This window comes from Rhincodon typus, chromosome 13 (genome assembly GCF_021869965.1).
Source record: "Rhincodon typus isolate 14 chromosome 13, sRhiTyp1.1, whole genome shotgun sequence".
NCBI lineage: Eukaryota > Metazoa > Chordata > Chondrichthyes > Orectolobiformes > Rhincodontidae > Rhincodon > Rhincodon typus.
The window spans coordinates 27,088,302-27,113,676 of record NC_063344.1 but is presented as its reverse complement, the minus strand read 5'-3'; the positions used below and the strand labels follow the sequence as shown (position 1 = coordinate 27,113,676).

General features: G+C 38.4%; 1 protein-coding gene across 1 annotated transcript in view; it reads right to left on the bottom strand.

Annotated features, from left to right (window-relative positions):
• The window catches only part of psmd1 (proteasome 26S subunit, non-ATPase 1), a 90,656-nt gene that overhangs the window by 42,157 nt on the left and 23,124 nt on the right, over nucleotides 1-25,375 (bottom strand). Inside the window, exons 12-16 of the mRNA XM_020537188.2 lie at nucleotides 22,605-22,778; nucleotides 21,807-21,918; nucleotides 20,396-20,592; nucleotides 17,654-17,749; nucleotides 15,307-15,371 (exon numbers count right to left, since the gene is read on the bottom strand). Coding sequence (XP_020392777.1) covers nucleotides 15,307-15,371; nucleotides 17,654-17,749; nucleotides 20,396-20,592; nucleotides 21,807-21,918; nucleotides 22,605-22,778 — 644 coding nt within the window. The remainder of the gene's footprint in view (nucleotides 1-15,306; nucleotides 15,372-17,653; nucleotides 17,750-20,395; nucleotides 20,593-21,806; nucleotides 21,919-22,604; nucleotides 22,779-25,375) is intronic.

Genomic DNA, 25,375 nt, shown 5'->3' with positions numbered 1-25,375 from the left:
GGGCGATGGAAAGGGGAGGCCAGATCTGAGAAGGTAAAATTCTGGAGGATGAATGAGCAACACTTGTAGTAATGGCTGAGGTTAGAAATAGAGAGTGAGGAAGCTACAAGGCAAGGATAAACACAAGGATAACAAACAGCAGCCATTATAGGTCAGCAAGTCAACACAAATCAACAACAGATGAGTATCCAAAAAACAGGTCTGGATACAACTTTTAGATGAGTCATTTTTCAGAGAATATGAGCTGGGAAGCTAGCCTCCAGAACATCTGAATGAATGAAAACCCAAAGAACTGTGGATGCTGTAAATCAGGAACAAAAACAAAGTTGCTGGAAAAGCTCAGCAGGTCTGGCAGCATCTGTGAAGGTAAAAAACAGAGTTAACATTTCGGGTCCAGTGACCCTTCCTCAGAACTCAGTCCTGAGGAAGGGTCACTTGACCTGAAACGTTAACACCATTTGAATGAATGAGTTGGGCGGTGATAGACATGGAAGAGAGCGTTTCATCTACAGATGGCTAAAGGCAGCTAAGGAATCAGGGAGTAAAACTGAGATAGAAGCTGGTGGTCTTTACTTTGGAACAAACGTATATTGGGTCAGAAACAAAGTCTAGGATGCTGAGACTAACAGTCTTAATCAACCTAAGATAGCGGCATGGAAAAGAACTGACAAGAATAGAGTTTGTAGTAGGAGCTGAAACTGTTTGCTGGAGGAAGTTGACAAGCAGTCTGAAAGCAGAGTTGGCTTCAGTCAGCACATATACAGACATGACATCCGGCTTCTACCTATGACGACACCATGAGATGAAATGCTGAAGAAGAATCCATTGCTCAAAATCCCCTGGCTATAAGCTAGGAAGGGTGGAACCAAGCAAGGCTAGTCCCACTGAGCGGGTCAACATCAGACTGGTACCACCACAGGATGACTTGGCCAACCAAAGATCACAGAAATGTCAAGGTGGGCGACAGATTAACATCCCATTGGCTTACACAGTGGCAGTAATGCAAAGAATTGTATTAGAGGGGAGGCTGAGTTAATTCATAATGTCAATAATTAAGGTTATTGATCACAAATTAATGCACATTAAGTAGAAAATACAGTGAAGGATGTGATTAATAAAGTGGCAGAGGCCACGGGACATTTGTGGGTAGAATGAATGAATGTGAAAGGCCATCAAGATCAATCTCCAAGGATTGCAGGAAGAGTGGTAAGGGCAGAGGGTAGATGATTAGGAGTTTTGCTTGAAAGGTGTCTGGAATAGATACTTCAATGGAAATTTTGGAGAATTGCAAGTGAAGCAAATTTTAACTGCAGGCTTGCTCATTTTGTTCAAGCAATAAATAGCGGCAGTACGAAAGCAGAACCCAAAGAGAGATCAAGAAAAATAAAACAGACAGAAGTAAAATGTATGGGTCAGGCGTGACAATCGAAGTAAGTGACTGAACACAGAATTTGAGTTAGACTGAGATTAGAAGAAAGATATCGTGGCTGTAAACAGAGAAAATTAGCTTCAGGTACCTTGTGCTAATCAAAAGTTGTTTCGGTCAGTCCAGTAAAAATAACTATATCTCACTAAAACACAAATCTGTCAGATGCAAAACATCATGCTCAAAACTTTAAAACATTCACCAAGCAATAAACAAATTAAATCTTACTGTGCAAATTAATTCGGTGCAGGTACCAGTGCCTGCATTGTCCGACTTATTGATCCAGATTCAATTTGTTTGCTAAAACCTCATGAAACGCAATCAGATTTAAGATTCCATCATTAGCTTTCCCCAACTATTAATCCAGATTAGGCAGCTCACCACCACCTTCTCAAAGGCAATAAGGGGCAGGCAATAAATGCTGGAGCAGCCAACGACTCTCACATGCCATGACTGAATATGTTTTTTTAAAAGAATTCTGTGGCAAGTTTACTTTATAGCACCTTGGTATGTGAAAACTAGCTGGACAAATCAGTTATGAAAGCAAATTAGTTCAATTTTAAGTCTCCACGGCATTGTGTCAATCTTCATTTAACGTTGGATTCATCAGATAAATCTGTGCCAAACATTCAAAGATGCAATTTCCAACAGCTTGTGGGAACATATAAATTGACTGAAAAAGTTTCGCTGGATCTGTGAAGATAAGAAAATGGTGAAGACAAATGTCGGAAACAGGCGAAGTTATAATGGCAAACAAAGAGATGCCAATCCAATTAAATACAGCAATTCTATTTTCACAAAGCAGGACATAAATAATATCCCAAAAATTTCAGGGAACAAAGTCTAATGACAGGGAGGAACTGAAAGGAAATGGCATTGGGGAAATTGATGAGATTAAAGGCTGATAAATTCTCAGGGTCCAATAATCTACATCCCATCTTAACGAAGCGCTCCAAGAAATAGTTGATGCATCAGCCGTGCAGAAAGAGGTCATTCAGCCCATCAAGTCCATCCTCTGAGGAACATCCCACCCAGCTCCAACCCCACATCCTATCTCTATTATCCGACATTTTATCACAGCTAATCCACTCCCTGGGCGCTATGGACAATTCAGCATGGCCAATTCACCTAACCTCCACCTTTGGACTGTGGGAGGAAACCAGAGCACACGGAGGAAGCCCACACAAACACAGGGAGAACATGTTAGCTCCACACAGATGATGATCCTAGGCTGGAATTGAACCTGGGTTTTTGGCACTATGAGGCAGCAGTGCTAATTACTCAGCCACTCTGCTGCCCCTTTCCATGCCATCAGCTTTCAAGGTTCAATAGATTTGGGAACAGCTCCTATGGGTTGCAGGGTTAGTAATGTAATCCTACTCTTTAAAAGAGGTAGACAGAAGACAGGGAATTATAGACCAGCTAGCTTAACATTGGTAGTGGGAAAATTCTAGGGTCTATTGTGAAAGATTTAACAGCAGAGCACTTGCAAAACACTGACAGGGTCAGACAAAGGCAGCATTGATTTAAGAAAAGAAAATCATGCTTGACAAATTTTGACAAATGAATTTTTCAAGAATGCAACTAATAGAGTTACAGGAGAAGCCAATGAATGTGGTTTACTAGGACTTTCAGAAAGCTTTTGATAAGTTCACAAAGATATTAGCATATGACATTAAAGCACATACGATTGGGGGTAGCGTACTCACACGGATAGAGAACTCATTGGCAGACAAGAAACAAAGAATGAAAAAGACCTGTTCATTCCTAAAGAGGCAGGCAGAGACTAGTGGAGTCCTACAGGGATCAGTGCTTGGGCCCCAACTATTCATCATATAGATTAAATAGTTAGTTCCTTCATCTGAATCAAATATCTCCAATTTTGCAGATGACACAAAGCTGGGTAGATGATGAGATGTGAGAAGGATGCGGAGATGATTCTGTGTTATTTGACAAGTGATTGGGCAAATGCATGGCAGACAAAGTATACTGAGAACAAACGTGAGCTATTCCACTTTGGTAGCAAAAACAGGAAGGCAGATTATTATCCGAATGGTGATGGATTGGGAAAGGGGAAGGTACAACGGGACCTAGTTACCTTTTTACACCAGTTGCTGAAAGAAAGAATGCAGGTGCAGCAGACACCCACGCCTGTATATAATACCCCAGTTGAGGTCTAAAATGTATCTTGTACAAGTTCAACATCACCTCCTTGCTATTGTACGCTATAGCCACATTAACAAAGCAGACAACAATGTATGCTTTAGTTACTGCTCTCTCCACCTGCCCTGGCACCTTTGAGGATCTGTGCACAGATAAATCCAGTTATCTCTGCACCTGTACTCCTTATTTTTTGTTTAGTGTTCTTCTGGTCTAAGTACATCACCTCACACTTCTCTGCATTGAACTTGCATTCATCTGCCACCTACGTGCCTACTCCACCAATTTGTCAATTTCCCTTTGGGGATCCACATTATCCTCATCACAATTTACAATTCTTCCAAATTTGGTGTAATTTGCAAATTTAGAAATTGCCCCCTGCATACCAAAATCCAATCATTAATATATATAAATCCAGAAAAGCAAGGGATCCAATACCAACTCCTGTGGATCTCCACTGCAAACCTTCCTCTAGCTCAAAAAGTAACTATTGACACTCTCTGTTTTCTACCCTATCAGCCAACTCTGAAACAATGTTGCCACTGTCCCTTTTATACAATGCCATACAACTTTCCTCAAGTCTGTTGTGAAGCACTGTATGAAACGCCTTTTAGAAATCTACATCAGAAGCTTCACCTGCATCAACCGTTTCTATTACTTATATGCTGATTCTTCTTACTCAGCCCACCTTTCTCCACATGATTACACACTGAATCCCAAATAATTGTTTCCAAAAAAAGTTTCCCCACTACCAAAGTTAAATTAACCTTTCGGTTATGGGTAGGTCATTTCAAAACTTCTTCACCCAGAGAGTGCTAAGGTTGCAGCATTCTCTGCCACAGAAAGCAGTTAGGCCAAAAAAACTGAATGATTTCTTCTTGAAAACAGATATAGTTCTTAGGGATCAAAAAGGTATGCAGAACAAGGTACTGAGATGGAAGAGCAGCCACAATCATACTGAAGAGTGGAGTAGGTTCAAATGGCCTACTTTTGCTCCTATTTTCTATGTTTCAAAACAAATGGTTACAGTTGCAACAGCAAACATTAACAGCTGCAAACAGAAAATTCTGCTGAGGTAGGTGAGCATTTTGGTGCTCTGTTGACACCGAATTCCAACTTCATTGTTTCCAATCCTGTAATCTTTAAGGCACCAAAAGATTTTTGCTTTTATATTAAAAATTTCAGTAAGAAAAGACCTGGAACAGAGACCATGTGTGTGGTGTTTTATACTATAGCAGCTCCCACGTTTTATGGTTAAATATTGCACATTCAAACATGTTTCTGAGGATTTGACAGAACAACTGCCTTGAAGGTTATACAGGGCATAAAGAGAATGAAAATTGATTGATTACATGAGAGAGAAAGGATTACATATAACTTTGTTTGTACTGTACAAGGGAAGACAGAAGAGAAAAACACCATTTTAAATGCACACACTCCCTTTTAAACTTGTTCACAGTTAAAAGGTTTCATAAGATCAAAAGTTGTACATTTCCTGATGTGAACTAATTAATACAAGAATGTACAGCAGCTGCTGGAAAACGGAAAAACAAACCAGAAAGTGCTACAAATGCACAGCAAGTCTACCAAATCCTGTGGCGAGACAATTAACTTTTCAGGTTGATGATTTACTCTGACAAAGAGTCACTGACCTGAATTATTAACTGTTTCTCTCTGCACAAATACTGCCAGACTAGAGTACTTCCAGCATTTTTGATTATTACTAACTTATTATTCCTAGACATTGGCATTAATTCTAGGAATACTGACAGATTTGAAGATCTGGGGGCAGACAGCATTACCGAGGCTGATCATTGAGCATGCAGCCTGGAATGTGCAAAAGGGAGTGAAAGAGTTCAAGAGACAGGCTTGCTAAAATCTGAGCAATGACACCAAGACTCTAATTTATTTCCCTGCAGCCTTCTGTTTATGTCATTGGCACTAGGTCATAGAGGGACTAAGCTTTTAAACTGAGGTAGGTAATCAAGTGTAGCCTAGTATTTTTGAATCTTTAACTTTTTACAATTGTGCATGAACAGATGTTGCTGTGATTGTCTCAAGTGATACTGACTATTTTATCAGTCTCTGTCTTTTCTGGTGTTACGTTAGTTTAGCCGTGGAGAAATTGAACAAGTGGTGAAATATGTGTGGTACAGTGGAGGGTATACCTCCAAATCAGGAGATCTGGATTCAAGATCCACCTGTTTGAGAGGTGTTCATCTCCACCTCCAAACAGGTGGATTAGAAAATATCAAGTTCAAACCAAAGCAAAATTTTAATTTACATTCTTGCACCAGCAGACACAGGACAAATTTCTTTTAAGGTAATCAGTCCACTTAAGAGACCGGCTGACATCATTCAAACTTAATACCTACCTGAGGCAGACTGAATTCTTAAGAGCTTTTTTCACACCACAGGGACTGCTTCATAAGGAAATCAAAGGTTACGGGGAAAGGGCAGGAAAGTGGACGTAAGGAATGTTGGATCAGCTATGATCCTTTTGAATGGCAGAGCAGGCTCAAGGAGCTATACAGCCCATACAGTTGCTATTTCTCATGGTCCCAAATGCTCAGATCTGTACATGATCTTCAGGTCCACTGGTGCTTACCACTGTTTCTTGCCTTCAGTCTGTTCTTGATTTTTACAGTCAGTGTATGATTCATGTTTTTGCTAACAGAGTCTGGCACATATAAAGTGTGTCAGAGGGCTTGCCATGACAGTTTGAGAGAGAGCAGTCAATCTGAAGGAACGTAGTAATTCAAATTTAGACTCACATAATTCAGGAAAAAAAGTCTTCACTTTCCTTACTGAAAGAAATGCATGCTTGATAAACAACCTGGAATTTTGGTTTAAAACAAAGTAAATCACTGATGTTTAAGAACAGGGACTGAGTAAATGAATTGTAAGATTATCAGTGAGTTCTTGCAGAAAAATCAGCAAACTAACATTTTACAGCAATGCTTACTTGAAATTTAATCTCCAGTTTGTTTAAAAGTCTTTTGGGAAATGTGAATACATTTATAAATGTTCACAGCATGAGGAGAAATACACTTGTGTAGCTCATAAGTTACTTATTCATGTATGCTACAATATTTGTCAATCTATTATTTCTTGAAAATGTAATGGGGGGCTGATAACTCTCCAGTTATGCTGGAGAAAAATATTCAGGGAAGCTGCACCTCATGATAAAGAAGTTTATTACCATAAAATTTATGAATAATTATAACGTCATTAAATGTATTTTTGTTTTAAACCCTTACTTTGAACAATAGGAATCTCAGTTACTGAGAATAAAATTATTTTAAAAGAATTTTAACTGATTTAATTTCTTGATTTACATGTAATGTCATTCAGCAAAGATTGTTTTAATTAAAAGTGCAGTTTTGCATTATTAATTTTTCAACAGTTTTAAGCTGTATTTCCTACTTTATTAATTCTTACTTGTACTTCTTACTATATGACATAGTTAAAGCCATATAAAAGCACAGTCACCTTAGTCTTACCAGACCATAGGGCAGCTCTCTACTGTCTCATGAGACTCGTGGTGGCTTAACCAGAGAGTCACCATACATGAAGCAAGGGGAGAGGTTGAGAAGGTGAGTGCTTCAGGGAAACCTCAGCCAGCATGGGAATTGAACCCATCCCACTGGCATCACTCTGCATCAAACTGACCATCCAGCCAACTGAGCCCTATCATGTTGCTTTTGGGTCTACAAAAATAGGACTCAAATAGTTACAGCCTGGCAATGTGACCATGACCAGAAGTTAGTGAATGAACACACTGATTTTTCTTCAGTCATGTGCTTTAGTTCTTATGACAGAGGCAACATAGAGCAGAATTGTACAAGTTGTGCATAGTGTAATTCTCTTATTCATTTCACTTTTTCTCTAATGAAGAACTAAAGTAAATTGTTTCCCAAAAATATTTTTTGGCTGAATTGCTACATTAGGTTACTGGATGTGGATGGAAAAGCACATCACAGTTACTCAAAATTCCAATGCCAATATTCCTTCTTTTAAAGTGGAATTTGTATTAGGGCAATGTTCTAAAGGTGGAGATTCCAGATTACTGCTGGGCCATTAACCTCACTTAGTAATCAAGATTTTTTAAAAATATTTTCCTCCATTTGCAAACTTTAAGAGGACAGGAAAAAGAAAATCAAAGAAAGAATAAAAAAGCAAGAAAAAGGAAGAGAGGGAATGGCATGCAAGAGAGGAACTGATCTTACAGCTTCTGACAAATATGGGCAGAACAATGGAATTCAATCCCACTGCAAAATCCTTATGATTTAAAAAAATGAGTTGTCAGACGGCTATCAATTAATTGCTCCTCATGGAATAAACATCCCCATTGTGAACAAACAATCTATCTTTTCAACTTCAGGAGAAAGGACAGAAGTCTGCTGGTCACCATAAAATTAAGTTAATCTGTTGTTGTTGCAAGGGAAAAATTAAAGTATCACTCATATTCTCTATGGGAAACATACAAAACCTAACCATCATTCACTTCTGGAAATGAGATTAGATCCAATGATCTAATTTAAGTGACATAGTTCAAATTATCAAAATCTTACAAGTAGGAAAATGAGCAAACATGAATTTCAAGTTTATTTTTAAAACTATGTATGAAAATTGAAAGGGGGAACTGCAAGGTTAGCAGGAGACCATTTTCAGCCAATTTTGATCTCATTATCCGTTGACAGAATGTTCTCATTCCCTACTCAATTTACAACAAACAGTATTACTATCCACTAGTCAGTACTGAAAATCCTTGGAAATACACTTTTCCAAAAAAAAGGAGAGTGTGGCATGTATTCATTACTATTAACAAGAGACAAATCATCTATCAGGATATTTCCTGTAAACAGAGATAATTATTATATGTCTGTCTGACCAGTACGGATCTATTAACATTAAATTTAATATTGGATACCCTGTCACATCCAATTGCACATTATAAACTACATAAATGGCTTAGAGCATGTTCTAAGGTTGTGTTATACATTTAAAATAATACATTATATGCAGAGGCAATGCAGTTTGAAAAATAAATTTACCAAGGAAACCTTAATTATACTTTCAGTTTTACACTTCAAGTTAAATGAAAGCTTTATAAGTAATCACTTGATTACATAATTTAGGTCAGTGCTTATTTAGTAATAAGATGTTTTCAAACTAAGTAACAAGAAGGTTAGGTTCTAACATTACGATAAATTTCAGACCTCATTGACCTTTTACATTGATTTATGTTGGCTTATTATTCCATTTGAGCCAGTGGCTACAGAATTTCTTTGAACATTCTTCATGTATAGGCTTCATCGTTAGCAAGCAATTCAGCAATAAACAACATTAAAAGCAAACTTCAATCTTCTTTGTCCACAAATATTTTCTAGTTGGTAATGCAGGAACCTTACCTGCTTTTTCCATTCACTAATCAACAGCAACAGGTCTGTCAGATTCCTGTATTGGTAATTATTTACGATTTACAAAAGATATCCTGCTCCCTCCTTTCAGCAGGCGTTATATACATATGTCTTTTTGTGAGTTGGCCATTTATTTCATTTCAAAAGTACAATCTCAAAATTCCTGAGTCATTTACATGATTCCTTAGAAAACTTCCCATCCCAAGTATCTCTTTAGGATGTTCCACAGTGCTGCCACTTTACCACCTATCAAGTGTTGTGTATTGCAATTTTATCCCTCACATTCCAAAGTTGACCTGTATTGAGTAGAGAAAGAACACCAATACATAGTTGTTGTAATATGAAGTTGCTCCCTGATTTAAACTGTTATGGTAACATTCATAATTTAAATTATGAATGATTTCTTTTTGGCTAGCTTTCGAACTCATTAAGTGCATTTCAATAGGAATATTATAGAAGCAGCCTATTTATTTTAAATGTCTTTCCATACTTTTCAATATCCCTCAATATACCAGGTTCACAACGTGAACAGTGGTTCTTTCAGAAGTGAAGTGAAGTGAAAAAAATGGTTCATACAGAGTTTAGTTGTGTGAAAACTGCAACGTCTTCTACATTACCATCATCACGTAGTCACATAACACAGTGAGACTTTGTTAGTCACCATTTTCATGCAGTATTTTTTAGCTTTCATTGTTGATAAAGATTGTATATTTGAGATCCAATTTTATTTTGCCTGCATTTTACAAAAACTTAATATTAGACATATTCTTCACAGAAGTCAGCTAGATAGCAACCTTCTCCTGAAACCTCAGCCAATGCTCATAAGAATATAAGAACTAGGAGCAAGAGTGGGCCATCTGGCCCCTTGAGCCTGCCCCGCCATTTAATAAGATCATGGCTGATCTTTTCGAGACTCAGCTCCACTTACCCGCCCACTCACCATAACCCTTAATTCTTTTACTGTTCCTCTTATACCAGGTAAAAAAAATAGAAAAAAACATCTCTGAGTAATTCAGAGAGGTCTAATCAAGTAATGATTGCTCAGTCTAAGGTTATACTGTAAGGACGAACAAAAGCTTGGCTTTAAGAAGGTAAAGGAGAAAGCCGGGAGACAGAATTCCGACATCAGCCTTAGGAATCTGAAGAAATGGAGGCTGTGATTTATGGGGACATGCAGAAGAGCCAGAGGAACAAAATATTCCAGAGATCAAAACAGGGGAACAGGGAAGGCATTATCATTATTCCTCAGATTTCTAATTTACCCTGAGTTGCCTAACCTCTTGAAAACAGATTGAACTAGGTGGACATCAGGAATATAAAAAACTAAAAAGATGACCATTGCACCATGGCATTGCAAAAAGATTCCCCACCTATTACTGCACAACTGTCGTTGATGGTCTCATGATGTCATTCCTCATACCATAAATTAAAATGCAATTTTTGTGATAAAAAATTTTGTAACATGACTAGGTTCTTAACTATTTGGTGCCAACTTTTAAGACGAGAAAGTTTTCTTCAGGTACATAGTTTGTCTTTCACATGTGAAAGCATATTATTATCCCCTATATTACCAAATAGTAAACACCATTGAGTAGACTCTCCACCCAGGGATCAAAGAAACATAAGACACAAGTATTTGAAGGAAAAGTAGATAGATGATGGCAGGCTTAAACTGAACTTCATCGGATAAGGAATACTGCAATATACCAGCAGGAAATGGCTGAATTTGCAAAACATCTGTTTGCTTCCTGAAATAAAAGAATTAAACATGATCATACCAAAATTCTAAAAAATGTAAAAACTATTTCATTACATATATTTAATACTAAATATAGATCTTTACAGAAGGTAAACTGCGTACAGTTCTGGTCGCCACATTACCAAAAGGATGTGGATGCTTTGGAGAGGGTGCAGAGGAGGTTCACCAGGATGTTGCCTGGTATGGAGGGCACTAGCTATGAAGAGAGGTTGAGTAGATTCAGATTATTTACATTGGAAAGACGGAGGTTGAGGGGGTCCTGATTGAGGTCTACAAAATCATGAGAGGTATAGACAGGGTGGATAGCAAGAAGCTTTTTTCCCCAGAGTGGGGGACTCAATTACTAGGGGCCACGATTTCAAGGTGAGAGGAGAAAAGTTTAAGGGAGATATGCGTGGAAAATTCTTTACGCAGAGGGTGCTGGATGCCTGGAACGTGTTGCCAGCGAAGGTGGTAGCAGCGGGCACGATAGCGTCATTTAAGATGTATCTAGACAGATACATGAACGAGCAGGGAGCAGAGGGATACAGATCCTTGGAAAATAGGCGACAGGTTTAGATAGAGGATCTGGATCGGCACAGGCTTGGAGGGCCGAAGGGCCTGTTCCTGCGCTGTAATTTTCTTTGTTCTTTATGACAGAAACTATTGAACAAAATAAGCTAACATAGAACTTGAGGCCTGTACACTGATTTTTCTTTTTCCATTTTAAAGATGGAAATGTTAATCACCTTTAAGATTCAGCTTTGTTAGCAAATCCTTTTGGTCAAAACCATAAGTCTCAAAAGCACAGAGAATGCAAAACCAAACCAAGCATATTGTTAGGCTCCTTGAGTACTCCAATTCTAGGCAGATACCACTATATAAGTAAAACAATTTCTATAAAATTCAAGTCTCACAAATATGTTCTTTGATTGCTCCGTCAGAATTTGTCCAATCTAAGTTTGAATCCTTAGAATCCCTACAGAGTAGAAACAGGTCCTTCAGCCTAACAAGTCCACAATGACCCTCACACATCCCCCCATAACCCACCTAATCTACACATCTCTGAACACTATGGGCATTTTAGTATAGCCAATCCACCTAGCCTGCACATCTTTGGACTGTGGGAGGAAACCAGAGCACCTGGAGGAAACCCACGCAGACATGGGTAGAATGTACAAACTCCACACAGAGAGTCTCCCAAGGGTGGAATCTAACCCAGGCCCCTGGCACTGTGAGGCAGCAGTGCTAACCACTGAGTCACTGTGCTGCCCAAAGATCTATATTTGGTATTAAATATATGTGTAACACATTTATATATATCTATCATATATTAAATATAGAAATAAATGTATATATGTAATGAAACAGGTTTTACATCTTTTGGAACAGTGCACTGCATAATTTTATATTTTTCTGGTTGAGGTAGGAGATCCAACAATAAACCTTGAATTGCAAGTAAAAAAATCGCAAAATCTTTCAGTGATATAGAAACATATGAATATGGAATATATGATTCTTTTGGAATCGTAGAGTCCCTACAGTGTGGAAGGAGGCCATTTGATCCATCAAGTCACACCAATCCCCCGAAGAGCATCCCCCCCCAGACCCACCCTACCCTATCCCTCTAACTGTAACTGTGCATTTCCCATGGCTAATCCATCTAGCCTACACATCCCTGGACATGTGGATTAGCCATGCTAAATTGCCCATCATAACCTGGACATCTTCGGACTGTGGGAGGAAACCAGAGGACCCAGAGGAAACTCACGCAGACAATGGGGAGAATGTGCGAACTCCATAAGGACGATCACCTGAAGCTAGAATTGAACCCAGGTACCTGGTGCTGTGAGGCAGCAGTGCTAACCACTGAGGCACTGTGCCACCGAATTTTAGCTTTAATTCTCTCCACTCAAAAACTGATTGAAGACTGAATCAGCTGGCACCTACCCTAGAGCACTTGGACAGTTATTATTTGGTATTCAGGTGGTCGAGAGTTATGGCTGGACTATACAATAACAAATCAGATCAGACGCCATCTCCATACCCTCTAAGGGAATTCAGGCAGACAGGAATGTAAACTATCACTAAACAAATTACTGCAGCTCATAACTCAGCTTTGAATCCAAGGCAGCTAGCATAACCAAAATTTAAAGAGATAGGATCATCAAAAGTTCCTTCCTTTGTAAATTATAGTTAACCGTAAGTGAAACACAGTTGTTGTTAATAAACACCGAAGGCCTTGCATTCATCATGTAAAAATTCATTATCCAATGTACTTACTTGGAAGTTATCCACAGTTTTAGGTAAATTCAAGACATACTCATTAAAATTAACATTTCCTGAATCAAGTTGAGCCTGTAATTATTTTCGCTTTGAGAATAAATGTGCAATCATGGACATTCATTAGCAAAAGAGCTAAAATCAACTTCATCCAGAAAGAATTTTAAAATCTTCCAGAAGTCTAGCAGCCATTTTTAGTACTTTATAATTTACTATTAAGCAACTAGCTTTAATATCAAACTGAGATTGTAATAATCCCGGTCATCTCCAACAATTCTAAATCACACCAAACCTATCACTTCAAAGTGCAAGTATTAATACATAGATGTCAAGCTGTGTTCACATTAAGTTAACATACTTAGAAAATAAGTCAATGAATCCCATGAACAGTGAACACTTGTCTATGTTTGCCTGTCTATAATGATGTAAAATGCCTCTCTTAAATGGTCCTTGTTCAAATGATCAGGAGGTGCATTCAAGTGGGATGCAAGAACTTTTCCCTTGACCTTCACCAATACTCTTTCCCTCTCCAAGTGACACAAGACTGGTGGAAACACATTCCAAAGCATAGCCTATAGCAAGTGGAAAGTGCCAGAAAAACTGAGGAGGACTGGAAGCATCTATAGAGAGCAAAGCAGAGTTAACATTACAAGTGCAGCGACCCTTCATACTGACAAATGCAGCCAGACCTGCACAAGTTCTCCAGCAATTTCTGTTTGTGTTTGAGCTTTCCAGCATCTGCAGTTCTTTGTTTATAGTTTAACCAAATGTAAGATTCTAAATTTGAGTCTTTAACCAGGCAGTGAAACTTTTCAGAAATATGGTTGCTCGACAGCATAAATTTTGATTCTGGAAGCTCCATTAAATCTTTCAAAAAAATAAACGTCTACGTAAGCCCTGGGGACTGTACAACCCATCTCATAATAGGCCTTCTAGAAAAATATTCTTATATATCCTCGTAGGTACAAAATCTCAAGTTGAGATGTCTAAACATCACTGCCTGCAAACTTGATACAGCAATTAGTTGTTTCATTCCTGTTCTTCTTGTGTATGTTTGTCTCATGTATGTTAGTACCAGAGTAAAGATTGCTCAGCACAAAATATAAAAGCTAATTGCACCGTTAAGGAAAAGAATAAAAGACATACAGTAAAGATAGTAAGAACTGCCGATGCTGGAGTCAGAGATAACAGCATGGAGCTGGAGGAACACACCAGGCCAGACAGCATCAGAGGAGCAGGAAAGCTGACGTTTCGGGTTGGGACTCTTCTTCAGAAATGGGGGAGGGGGAAGGGAGCTCTGAAATAAATAGAGAGAGAAGGGTGGGGCTGGGGAAGGTAGGTGGGATGGCGATAAGTGAGTGCAGGTAGACAGTGGTGGGGATTGGTCAGTGAGGTGGGAGGAGCGGATAGGTAGGAGAGAAGACAGAGGTCAAGGAGGCGGGGATGAGGGGGAGATAGGTGGGAGAGAAGACGAACAGGACAAGGAGGCAGGGATGAGAGGGGCTGGGGAAAGGTAGGTGGGGTGGTGATAGATGAGTGCGGGCAGGCAGTGGTGGGGATTGGTAGGTGAGATGGGAGGAGCGGATTGGTGGGAGAGAAGACGGACAGGTCAAGGAGGAGGGGATGACAGGGAGGGTTGGTCATGGGATGAGGCTGGGGTTGGGGAGATTTTGAAACTGGTAAAATCCACATTGAGACCTGGAAACTGGAGGAGCAGCACCTCATATTCCACCTTGGGAGCCTACAACCCAATGGTCTCAATGTGGACTTTACTAGTTTCAAAATCTCCCCACCCCTGGAGGTACTCATCAGATTACATGACAAGGTTTACCAAAGGAAAAACATCAACTTAAACTGCATATTGTCCAGCAAGGAAGACAGAAAATATTCTTGTCTTAGCAATAAAGAAATGTTATGTAACAGGATATTTTCACTTACTTAAAAATGACATCAGCTTCCTTTCATGCTAATGATAACAAAGTTACACAAAGTATAATGAAATAGTCTAGGACAGAATGTCTGGGAAGAAATAGAAATGTGAACACACCAAAATGGAATTTCATTATGAACATATGAAAGTATCTTCACTAACCAGCATTTAAGGACTTTTCTTTAGTTTAAAAGGTAAAAACTCCACTTGTCCAAAACACACCAACTATCACCACCATGTGGCAGAAGAAGAAACAACTTAGAACAGGTAATGTATAATCAAACACTTCAGTTGTCATTTCAAACCAAAACATTCAGCACCAAAATAATTGAACAGAACACTATACCTGAATAAGATAAAACCAAGTGACTCAACCGCAGCACGTCTGACATCATCATTGACATCACTCACCTGAAAAAGCAAAGGAAAATCTTTAATCTGAGGCACGTCTTTACCAAAATCAACCTCATTTTCAATGAAAATATCATCAGTATCAGAAACGTATATCTTCTAAACAAGCATTGTACGTAAAAATAATTAACTGACTTAAACATTTGTAGATATCTTAAGGACTGAGTAGACTGGGATTATATTCATTGGAATTCAGAAGATTGAGGGGGGATCTTATAGAAACATATAAAATTATGACGGGAATAGATAAGATAGAAGTAGAGAGGATGTTTCCACTAGCAGGTGAAGCTAGGACAAGAGGGCATAGCCTCAAGATTAGAGGGAGCAGATTTAGGACTGACCTGAGAAGGAATTTCTTCACCCAGAGGGTTGTTAATCTATGGAATTCCTTGCCTAGGGAAGTAGTTGACGCTACTTCAGTAAACGCATTTAAAAAAAAGTAGATTTTTTTTGAACAATAAAGGAATTAAGGGATACGGTGAGAACGCGGGTAAGTGGATCTGAGTCCACGAAAGGATCAGCCATGATCTTATTGAAGGTGGAGCAGGCTCGAAGGGCCAGACGGCCTACTCCTGCTCCTAGTTCTTGTGTTCTTGTGATCTGAAAACGTAATGTATAAATGTAAACTCTTCCCCCAAGTTCTCGTGGGAACTTCTTTGAATGTTGAAATTTAGATAGATGCTATATAATCCAGATTTAACAGATGCAATTATCCCAAACTGTGAGATACATTATTTACTTATCATACTGCACATTGCTAATCCAAGAATTATCTGATAATGATTATCTATAATGCAAGTGATATCTAACATATTGTAATGAAAACAAGGAAATGGGGATTTGTTCAGCAAACAGAATACTTGACGGTAGCTCTAGAAATATTATTTCATCCTGATTTATCTGTTGACCAAAAAACTAGCTTCACATTAATACCATAATGTATTTGCGTACTTCAGAGAAAAAAAAATTTACAAATTTGAGTTTTAATGCATATTGCATAATTTTTGCTTTCCAAGGAGTTTCTGATTTTGCCTTTTGTGCAGCTTTATCAGATGAGCTGAGTGAACACAATTGAATATCTTAATTAAAATTAAAGGCATTTTTGCCAGAAGGTCAATTGTTTTCTTCTTACTTGTAAAGACTCTATTGTTTTAAGCAGCTCCTCTCTGACTCCATTAAATAGCAAAGCACACAAATACGGGCTATTATAATAAAGGTCAAGTTACTTCACAAATGATTAATAGAAATTAACTCTACCAAATTCTGAGTATAGATAGTTCACAATGCACCACTGAAAAATTTGGATGCTAGTGTCAAATTTTTATTCTTGCCTTGTTGTATTATTTGAGCAATAATTAGTCTGATACTAGTTGGACTTTCAGTCCACATGCTGGAGGAATTGGCTGACTTGGGGAAATGAGAAAATAGTCAGGATCAAGTTGTCAAGTCCTCACCAGTGTCTTCTGTTAGAAAGCACTGTGTGTATAAATCAAATGAAGACAGCATCAAGTTTGGTGTCAACGTGGTGTACTCAGTGCAGATTTCAAGCATGGCTGCATAAATTGAGATGCTGTCTTTCAGGTAAAATATGAAACAACTCTGCCCCTCAGATAGATGTAAGCGATCACATGATACTACTTTTAATAGCTGAAGAACTCCCCCAGCACTCTAACCAATACTTACCATCACGAGTAAGATTATCTGGACATTAACAAAGTTGCTGGAAAAGCTCAGCAGGTTCGGCAGCATCTGTGAGGGAAAAAACAGAGTTAACATTTCGGTCCGGTGACAGAAGTTCTGAGGAAGGGTCACCGGACCCGAAACGTTAACTCTGTTTTTCCCTTCACAGATGCTGCCAGACCTGTTGAGCTTTTCCAGCAACTTTGTTTTTGTTCTTGATTTACAGCATCCGCAGTTCTTTTGGTTTTTATCTGGACATTACTTCATTGCTGGTGTGGGATCTTGCTGTGCGATAACAGGCTGTATTACCTGTACTACAACAATAACTGTACTGCATAAGTATTCATTAGCTGTAATTCAGTCTTGAGGCCATGAAAAACACTATTGAAATGTAAATTATTTCTTTCTTTTAACTGTTCATCTGTCCAGACTTACACATGGAACATGGTCAATTTTAGGGTATTGGTTCCCTTGCAAACAGATTCGAATAAAAGTCAGCATTTTTAAGAGGGGAAGTGATGATAAACAACAATCATCCAGATAGTAAAATAATGCGTTAAACCAATTTTTTAATCTTAAATTTTTTTACTATTTCTTCTTACAGCAACATGTAGCAGTCTTCTGATCGCTTTATTATTTCCAGATCCACAATATGCCATTGCAACAGTGTACATTCCAGAACGTCTGAGTATGGGGTCCTGTATAGATCACAAGTGCCCAGAAAATATATCAAGCATGTAATACAAGTACAATTTGTGTGTATATAACAGTGTCTGAATAGAAACTGCAAGACTAAACTCTTCTTGGAAATCAGTAACCTCCCTTGATCTTCTGAAGCATTTCCCATTCTTTTAGCCATCTGCAATTTTTCTGAGTTATTTTTTCCCCAAGCCGCAAGTGCAACTTGGGATCACTGAATGAAACTTCCTTTGTTCTATGCAGCTGATCTCAGTTATTAGAAATATGGAAGCAGGCTATTCAGCCCCCTGAACCTACTCCATAATTCTAGACCATGGCAGATCATCCACTTCAATGCCATTTTCCCAAATTCCTTCATGCTGTTGTATTAGAAATCAATCCCAGTATTCAATGAATGAGTTTCCACAGTTCCTGGTATACAGATTTCCAAAGATTCACCATCTCAGTCCTAAATGTCCCCTATTCTGAAACTGCAATCCCTGATTCTAGAACATTCTTTCTACATCTACCCTCTAACTCTAAAAGAATTTTATTAAGCTGGAATGGGATCACCACGCCTTCTTCAAACCTTTACCTTCTCTGCCATTTCCTTACTTCCTACCATAAATTTTCCTATCCATCTGTAAAAGATCCACATTTGTCTTTGTTAATCTTTTCCTTTCACCACATATGGAAGCTTTTACAGTTGTTTTTAATAGAACATAGAACAGTACAGCGCAGAAACAGGCCCTTTGGTCCACAATGTTGTGCCGAACGTGGTACCAAATTAAACCAATCCCTTCTGCCTGCCCTTGGTCCATATCCCTCCACTCCTTGCATGTTCATGTGCTTATCTAAAAGTCTCGTAAACACCCCTATTGTACCTGCCTCCACCCCTAGCAGCACTTTCCAGACTCCTACCACTCTGTGGAAAAACTTGCCCCTCACGTCTCCTTTGAACTTTCTGCCATTCAACTTAAATGAATGCCCCCTTGCATTAGGCATTTCAACCACCTTTGTTAATGATGGTTGACTGTTAGATTTATATCATAAAAGGTATGTATGTTTGTTGAAAAGAATGTAGTAATTCTTTAAATTCTAGTCATTGTCTGTCTACAATCATACCTTTTAAACATAGTTTCCCAATCCACTATAACCAACATGCCCTGTATAAATCTAAATGAAGGAAAATATGAAGACTCCGGCTTCAGAACAAACTATATTGCTTCAAATTTAATGGACATTACTAGTTTTAGGGCCAGCCTTCCCAAAGTTGTTTTCTAAACAAGATTGTTAATTAGCCTCTTTTTATTACACAATACTGGACATAAAATGGCCTTTTCCCTTATTGGTTCTTCAACAACACTATAGAAAAACCACCTTGTACACATTTTAGAAACTTGTCCGTCACAGCATTGGTACTCATTAAATTTACCCAATCTATGTACAGACTGCTGTTATCCATGATTACTACAATATCCTCGTACACGCACCAATGATTTCCTAATTTGTGCTGCGACCTATATTATCTCAATGTTTGGTGACCTATAAACAACTCCAACAAATGTTTACTATCCTTTACTATTTATTAGTTATACCCAATTTCTACATTTTATTCATCTGATCTAAAATCCGGTCTTGTTACTATGCCGGTCTCAGCTCTTACCATCATCATTACCATGCTGTTTCCTTTTTTTGCCTCTGCTTCTGAAATGTTATCCAGTATTCAGTTCCCAGCCTTGGTCCCGCTGCAGCAATGTCTCCACAGTTCCAAATAAACCATACCCATTTACTTCTACACATGCCATCAACTTCCCACCCTTATTGTGAATCTCGTGTGCATTCAGATACAGTGCAGTCAATTCTGCCATTTGACCCTATGTGACATTGGCATTTGTTTCAGCTACTTCCCATGTTTGTTTACAACTTATCTACTTCCCATAACCAATGTTTTCCTCATATCTGAATTACCTCTTAAGTCCACGTCCTCCAGAGATGCTAGTTTAGAGAATTGAATACATTTTGTAGATTTTAACCAGTGTATCTATAAACATTTGGGTTCTACAAAAATTATTTCCAAAGCATACTTTTCACTAGTTAAGTTTACAACTAGACTATGTATAACACCATAGCGCATTTAAGTGGATTGTGTAGGTCAAACAGTCTGGGGACTTTTTTTTACTTGATTAGCTTTGGGCCCCAGTATGCATTTACAAAGAACCTTACTTGAGACACTTAATAGTTGGAGTATTATACATGATGGACTAGCTGCAATACAGCCTTTGGGAGAAGTAGACTGGATGCATCAAATTGGCTTTTGCCGCTACTGCTTATGTTTTAATTATTCTTGTCAGCAACTGTTTAAAAGGAAAATTAATCCCTCTTAAACTTTGAAGAAAATGCTTGATTTAATGACACAACACAAAAGAAAAAAAAGTGCTTGACGAGTAACAGGCACCATTAGTTGTCACAAGCTAATATCTCAAACAAAAGCACACACGATGATCATTAATAACGGACTTTCAGAAATATTATCTTACCTATATTTAAAATGCTGAAATATAAAAATTGTTGTAAATGCTGTAACACAAAAACCATGGTAGCTCATTTTACAGTAAAAAAAAATGTGAAAAGCACTTTGGAAAAAATGTACCAATTACTCTTACCTTATCTCTACAGAGACTCTCAATTAGAGCATCTGCTTCTTCCATTCTGCCATACATGACCATTGCAATGCCCACAGCCAAGCCACGAAGAATCTTTTCATGCTGAGTTTCCTGTGCATAACCCACCATATCTTCAATTGCTTGAGCTGACTTTGATCCTAGCATGACGAGTCCCAGTGCCAGACCAGCTGCTTCACCTGAAGAGGACAAGAAAATTAACACAATCATGTCAGGACAGAAGTATTGCCAGTCCAATAAAAAAAAAAGGGAAACATCTTTTTGTTTCTAGTCAGGTGGACTAGAGTTTATCTTAAGTCTATTCATCTATGACTGATCAGCTGTTCTAAAATTAATTTGCTCATCATACATTTTTCAACACAAGGCTGCTTTACACATTGTAACGAAAAGAAAGCTGAACCAGATCTTTCTTACAAAAAGTAGTTGTCTTCGTAAAAAGAATAAATGTCCACATCTCTTCACCCTGCTGCCTTAGGGCATTCATAAAGAGACAAGAACAATAAAACATTTTTGGCAAGATGTATTTTTCCATTATGTTAGAAATTAAGTGAACAAATATATTTTGAGAAACTAATAAGACCATTAGATAGATATATATATATTCCCAACAACATATAAAAGTGCCACTTTAGTTAAACGTGTGAGAAGGGAAAGCAGTCAGAGGATCCCTTCAGTTCACGGGGAAACACAAATTTAGAGATGAATATATAGTGAAATCCAATTTACACCATTATTTGTACAGTATGCCTAGAATTCAAATGTGCTATACAAATTTTTTGTTCCGATTTGAAATAATTCGGATACTACATTACCAAATTGATCTACATTATCAAGATAGCAAGTTGTATTTTACCATTAGGACTTGTAATCTGCTTGCAAAGTAAGCTAGTATTTATAATCAAATACAAATTATCCCGAAGCACTTGAGTTACAACAAAAATTAAAGTGGGCCTGTAATGTGAACAAATCTTCAAGTGCACAATCTGATCCGTTTGGAGATATCTTCTAAACAATGTGTTCATAGATACCATGACACATCTGGGACTAGAAACTGGGTCTCCTACTCAGAAGTAGGGATTCTACCACTGTGTCACAAGAGCCCCTTCTTAACATTTGCATCCTGAGATGCCAACCTGGGTGTGATAGCTGAGCAACAACTAGCAAGCTACTATGCACTCGTGTGAATGTGCACTAGTCCATTCTTTATGACAATGGTTGCTAAATTGATTTTTAAAAAATTATTTTGGGAGCAGACAGAGGAAAGATGAGGAAAAGGAATTCAAAATCAAAAAATTGGAAACCAAGAGGCATTTAGCAATATAACAGTATTCCAAGCACACTACATAATCTTTGATCAATTTTTTTCTAAGGATAAAGTTTCTTGCTTCCATACCAGTAACAGCATCATCTTGGTACAGGTTTGTTTTGAGCAGGTCATAGACATCTTGTCGAGCAGTGCCAAGTGCAGCCAGACCAAGACCAAGGCACCCTCCATGACGTACAATCTACATATGAACAAAAAATTGTCAAAATCAAGAGATTTGTTTGATAGGAAAAACAGGCAAGTCAAATTAAACTAGCTGATATTATTTAGCAAACTACACTTTGGGGCAGCACGGTGGCTCAGTGGTTAGCACTGCCGTCTCAAAGGGCCAGGGACCCGGGTTCAATTCCACCCTCGGGCGGCTGTCTGTGTGGAGTTTGCACATTCTCTCAGTGTCTGCATGGGTTTCCTCCGGGTGCTACGGTTTCCTCCCACAGTCCAAAGATGTGCAGATTAGGTGGATTGGCTATGCTAAATTGCCTGTAGTGTTCAAGGATGTGTAGCTTAGGTGGGTTGTAGGGGGATGGATCTGGGTGGGATGCTCCAAGTGTCGGTGTGGACTTGTTGGGCCAAAAGACTTGTTTCCACACTGTAGGGATTCTATGATACACTTCATCTACAACCATGTGCAGACAATAAAATAGTAACTTTCTCAACTTGCAGCAGCAATGCAAAAGATAGTGAATAACATACAGTATTGTTTGCACAAACCTTGTTAATTACCCACATCTGATACAGTGCACTTAAGTCTAGTGATGATCACTTTACAAAGTTTTTGCAACTTTGTGCTTGTTGTGTCTCAGAATTCCAATTTTATGTGTATGTATAGTGTATAGTGACCATTTTTAAAAAGCATCCATCACTTACGTCATTGCTGGCATTCTTTAGCTGGTTGAGCAAATATTCTATGATGTCACCACCATGATTTGCATGGATGAGACCAAGCGCGTACAGGCCTCCTCCCTCCTGATAAGCTGAACCAGGTGAGGAGTCCTTGGGTAAATAAGTTGCCATTAGTTGCAAGGCCTCCTTTTCATGACCCTGGAAAAGAATCAGAATTCCACAACATAAATTTCAGGGAAATAATATCCGAGATGTACAGACATACACTGTGTATCTTTAATAGTTAATTCTAAACAATTTTTTCCAAGAATATCAAAAGCAGTAGCTTAATTAAATAGGTTAAAAACAATATTGAGATCACTGTCAGCAATCACTCCCCAAACAGTGTGATTGTCCACCAAAGGCAATTCCATGCTACTGGTCATGGGTTCTGTGGGTCCTTGCATGGCTAACGAACCTGATGCTAGAACCACATTTCTGACCATACGCTTGGTAGGTGTTTCAATTCAGGTGTTGAAACTCTACATCAATATCAGCCCGAGTTGTGAGGTAACTTTCCAGCTAAAGGAAATGTTCCATGTTTGGAAGGATTTCTCTGTTGATCAAGCAATCAGTCGTCAACTGACTCTCAGAACTCCCTGTTGGTGTCAACGACTGCCACATGACTCTGTCTACAACTTGCCAAGAACCAACAGGCAACAGCTATGAGTGCTTACGCTCCAACCCTTGATGCCACAGATGAGTCCAAAAGCAGCTTCTTCTCCACCCTGGATACCATGCTCACCAACATCCCGAAGGAACATAAAATCATCTTCCTTGGGGTCTTCAATGCCAGGATTGGCAGGAACCATCGATAAGGAAGAGATCGAGAATTGCAACTCCAATGGGATTCTCCTGCTCAAATATGCAGAACACCAGCAGATCACCACAAATATATACTAAAAATGCAAGTTCAAGACTTCTTGAAGACACCCATGATTAAAGCACTAGCACATGATCAACTACGCCATCCTTCGATCCAGACACCAAAAGGATGCCCTCATTACTAGAACAATGAACAGTGCAAATGACTGCTGGACAGGCACCAGCTCATCTGCTCTTCAATGTCTATCAAAAGCAACTGAAAATGAAGAAATAGTTTAGAAAACTACTCATCACTGAGTGGCTTCAAAAACCAAGCAGACTAGTGAACAACTAATAACGTCTTCACCAAAATCTCCAAAAGAGTTCATTTTAACGGAGTGGAGTAAACCTGAAAACAGCTGGAGAGAGCCATCATCTTTTGCTGTGGAAAGAAATCACTGGCTACAAGTTCAGGAAACACCAAGACTGGTATGATGAGAATGACCACGTCATCCAAGACCTCATCAAAAGGAGAAAACCTTTCATCAATGCCTGGCAAAACAATACCGCCATCATGGTAAAGAGGAGAACTCAGCAAAGGTGGAGTTACAAAGAAGAATGAGAGAAATCAAGAACCAGTGATGAACTGACAAAGCTAAGTAGCTGCAACTCCTTGCTGATAAGCACAACACCCAGGTTTCCTCTGTGCCACCAAGGCAATCCAATACCTTTGGCCTCAAGCCGGGATAGAGTAAGGATGGAACCCTTTTCAGAGACACAGAAAATATCGGCTTCCAATGGTAAGAATACTTTAAAGGGCTCCTAAACTGTGATATAATTGCTGACGAGGACTGTTTGAGGAAATCCTGCAACTCCCCGAAGATGTTCTTGGGCTCCCACCTAGTGTGGCAGAAGTTGAAGCTGTCATTTGACACATAAAGAAAGAAAAAGCTGCAGAAATAGACGGGATTCCAGCAGAATATTCAATACACTGATATTGCATTATGTGATTAAGATGGAATTGTGAGACCTTAAAGAATATGCATAAGTCATTAAAATATGATAATGCAAATAGTTAAGTCCATGAAAAAGATAAATGGAACTTCAATTTTGTATTAACAAGGTAAGGAGTAAAACAAAGTCATGCTGAACTTGCAGAAGACTTTAATCAAGCCATAGTTGAAATGCTGCATGGAAATTTTGGCATTGTTATAGGAAGAATGCAAAAAGAATGGATGAGATTCAACATAAATCCACAATTATATTGCCAAAGATTAGAAGTTATAATTATAATTATAAAGGAGAAATTTCAGCATTTGGAGATTTTTAGGCAAGAAGTTGGAATGACTGTTTTTAGTAGGAATGACAGAAATATCATTCAAGATGATGATAGGGTACAATACTGTAATAATGGACTACTTTCACAAGTTGATGAGAAAAAAAAATGTAGGTCTAGTTAAACATACTAATGAATTATTAATCAATTACCTAATGAAATTGGCCAAGTGGGGTATAATATATTTATCGACACTTGGGATTTCCAATTTGACTTAAAACACTCAAAGTAACCCAATACAAAATACTTGTCAAAATTTCAAGTTGTTTAAATTGTTGCAAACCATCTATCTACCACTTTCCACTTGTCAGCTGGCAATTTCCATTGAAACGATAACCCTTCAACTTCAATGATGCAATTAGTATTTTAACATTTCTGCAGTTTCCCCTTCCCTAAAGAAAAATACAAACATAACATTCTTCCAAATTGGCACAATACTTCACGTGGTATGAAAATGGAAGATAAAAGGAGCACAGGAATACCAATGATTAGCCTAAAAAATTGGCATGGTAGAATTTTTCATCCTTAGCAAGTTATGGAATGCATATCAAATACATCAGTATGGCATTACAATGATCTACATGTATTTACTTTAATGTTAACAGTTGCACCAAGA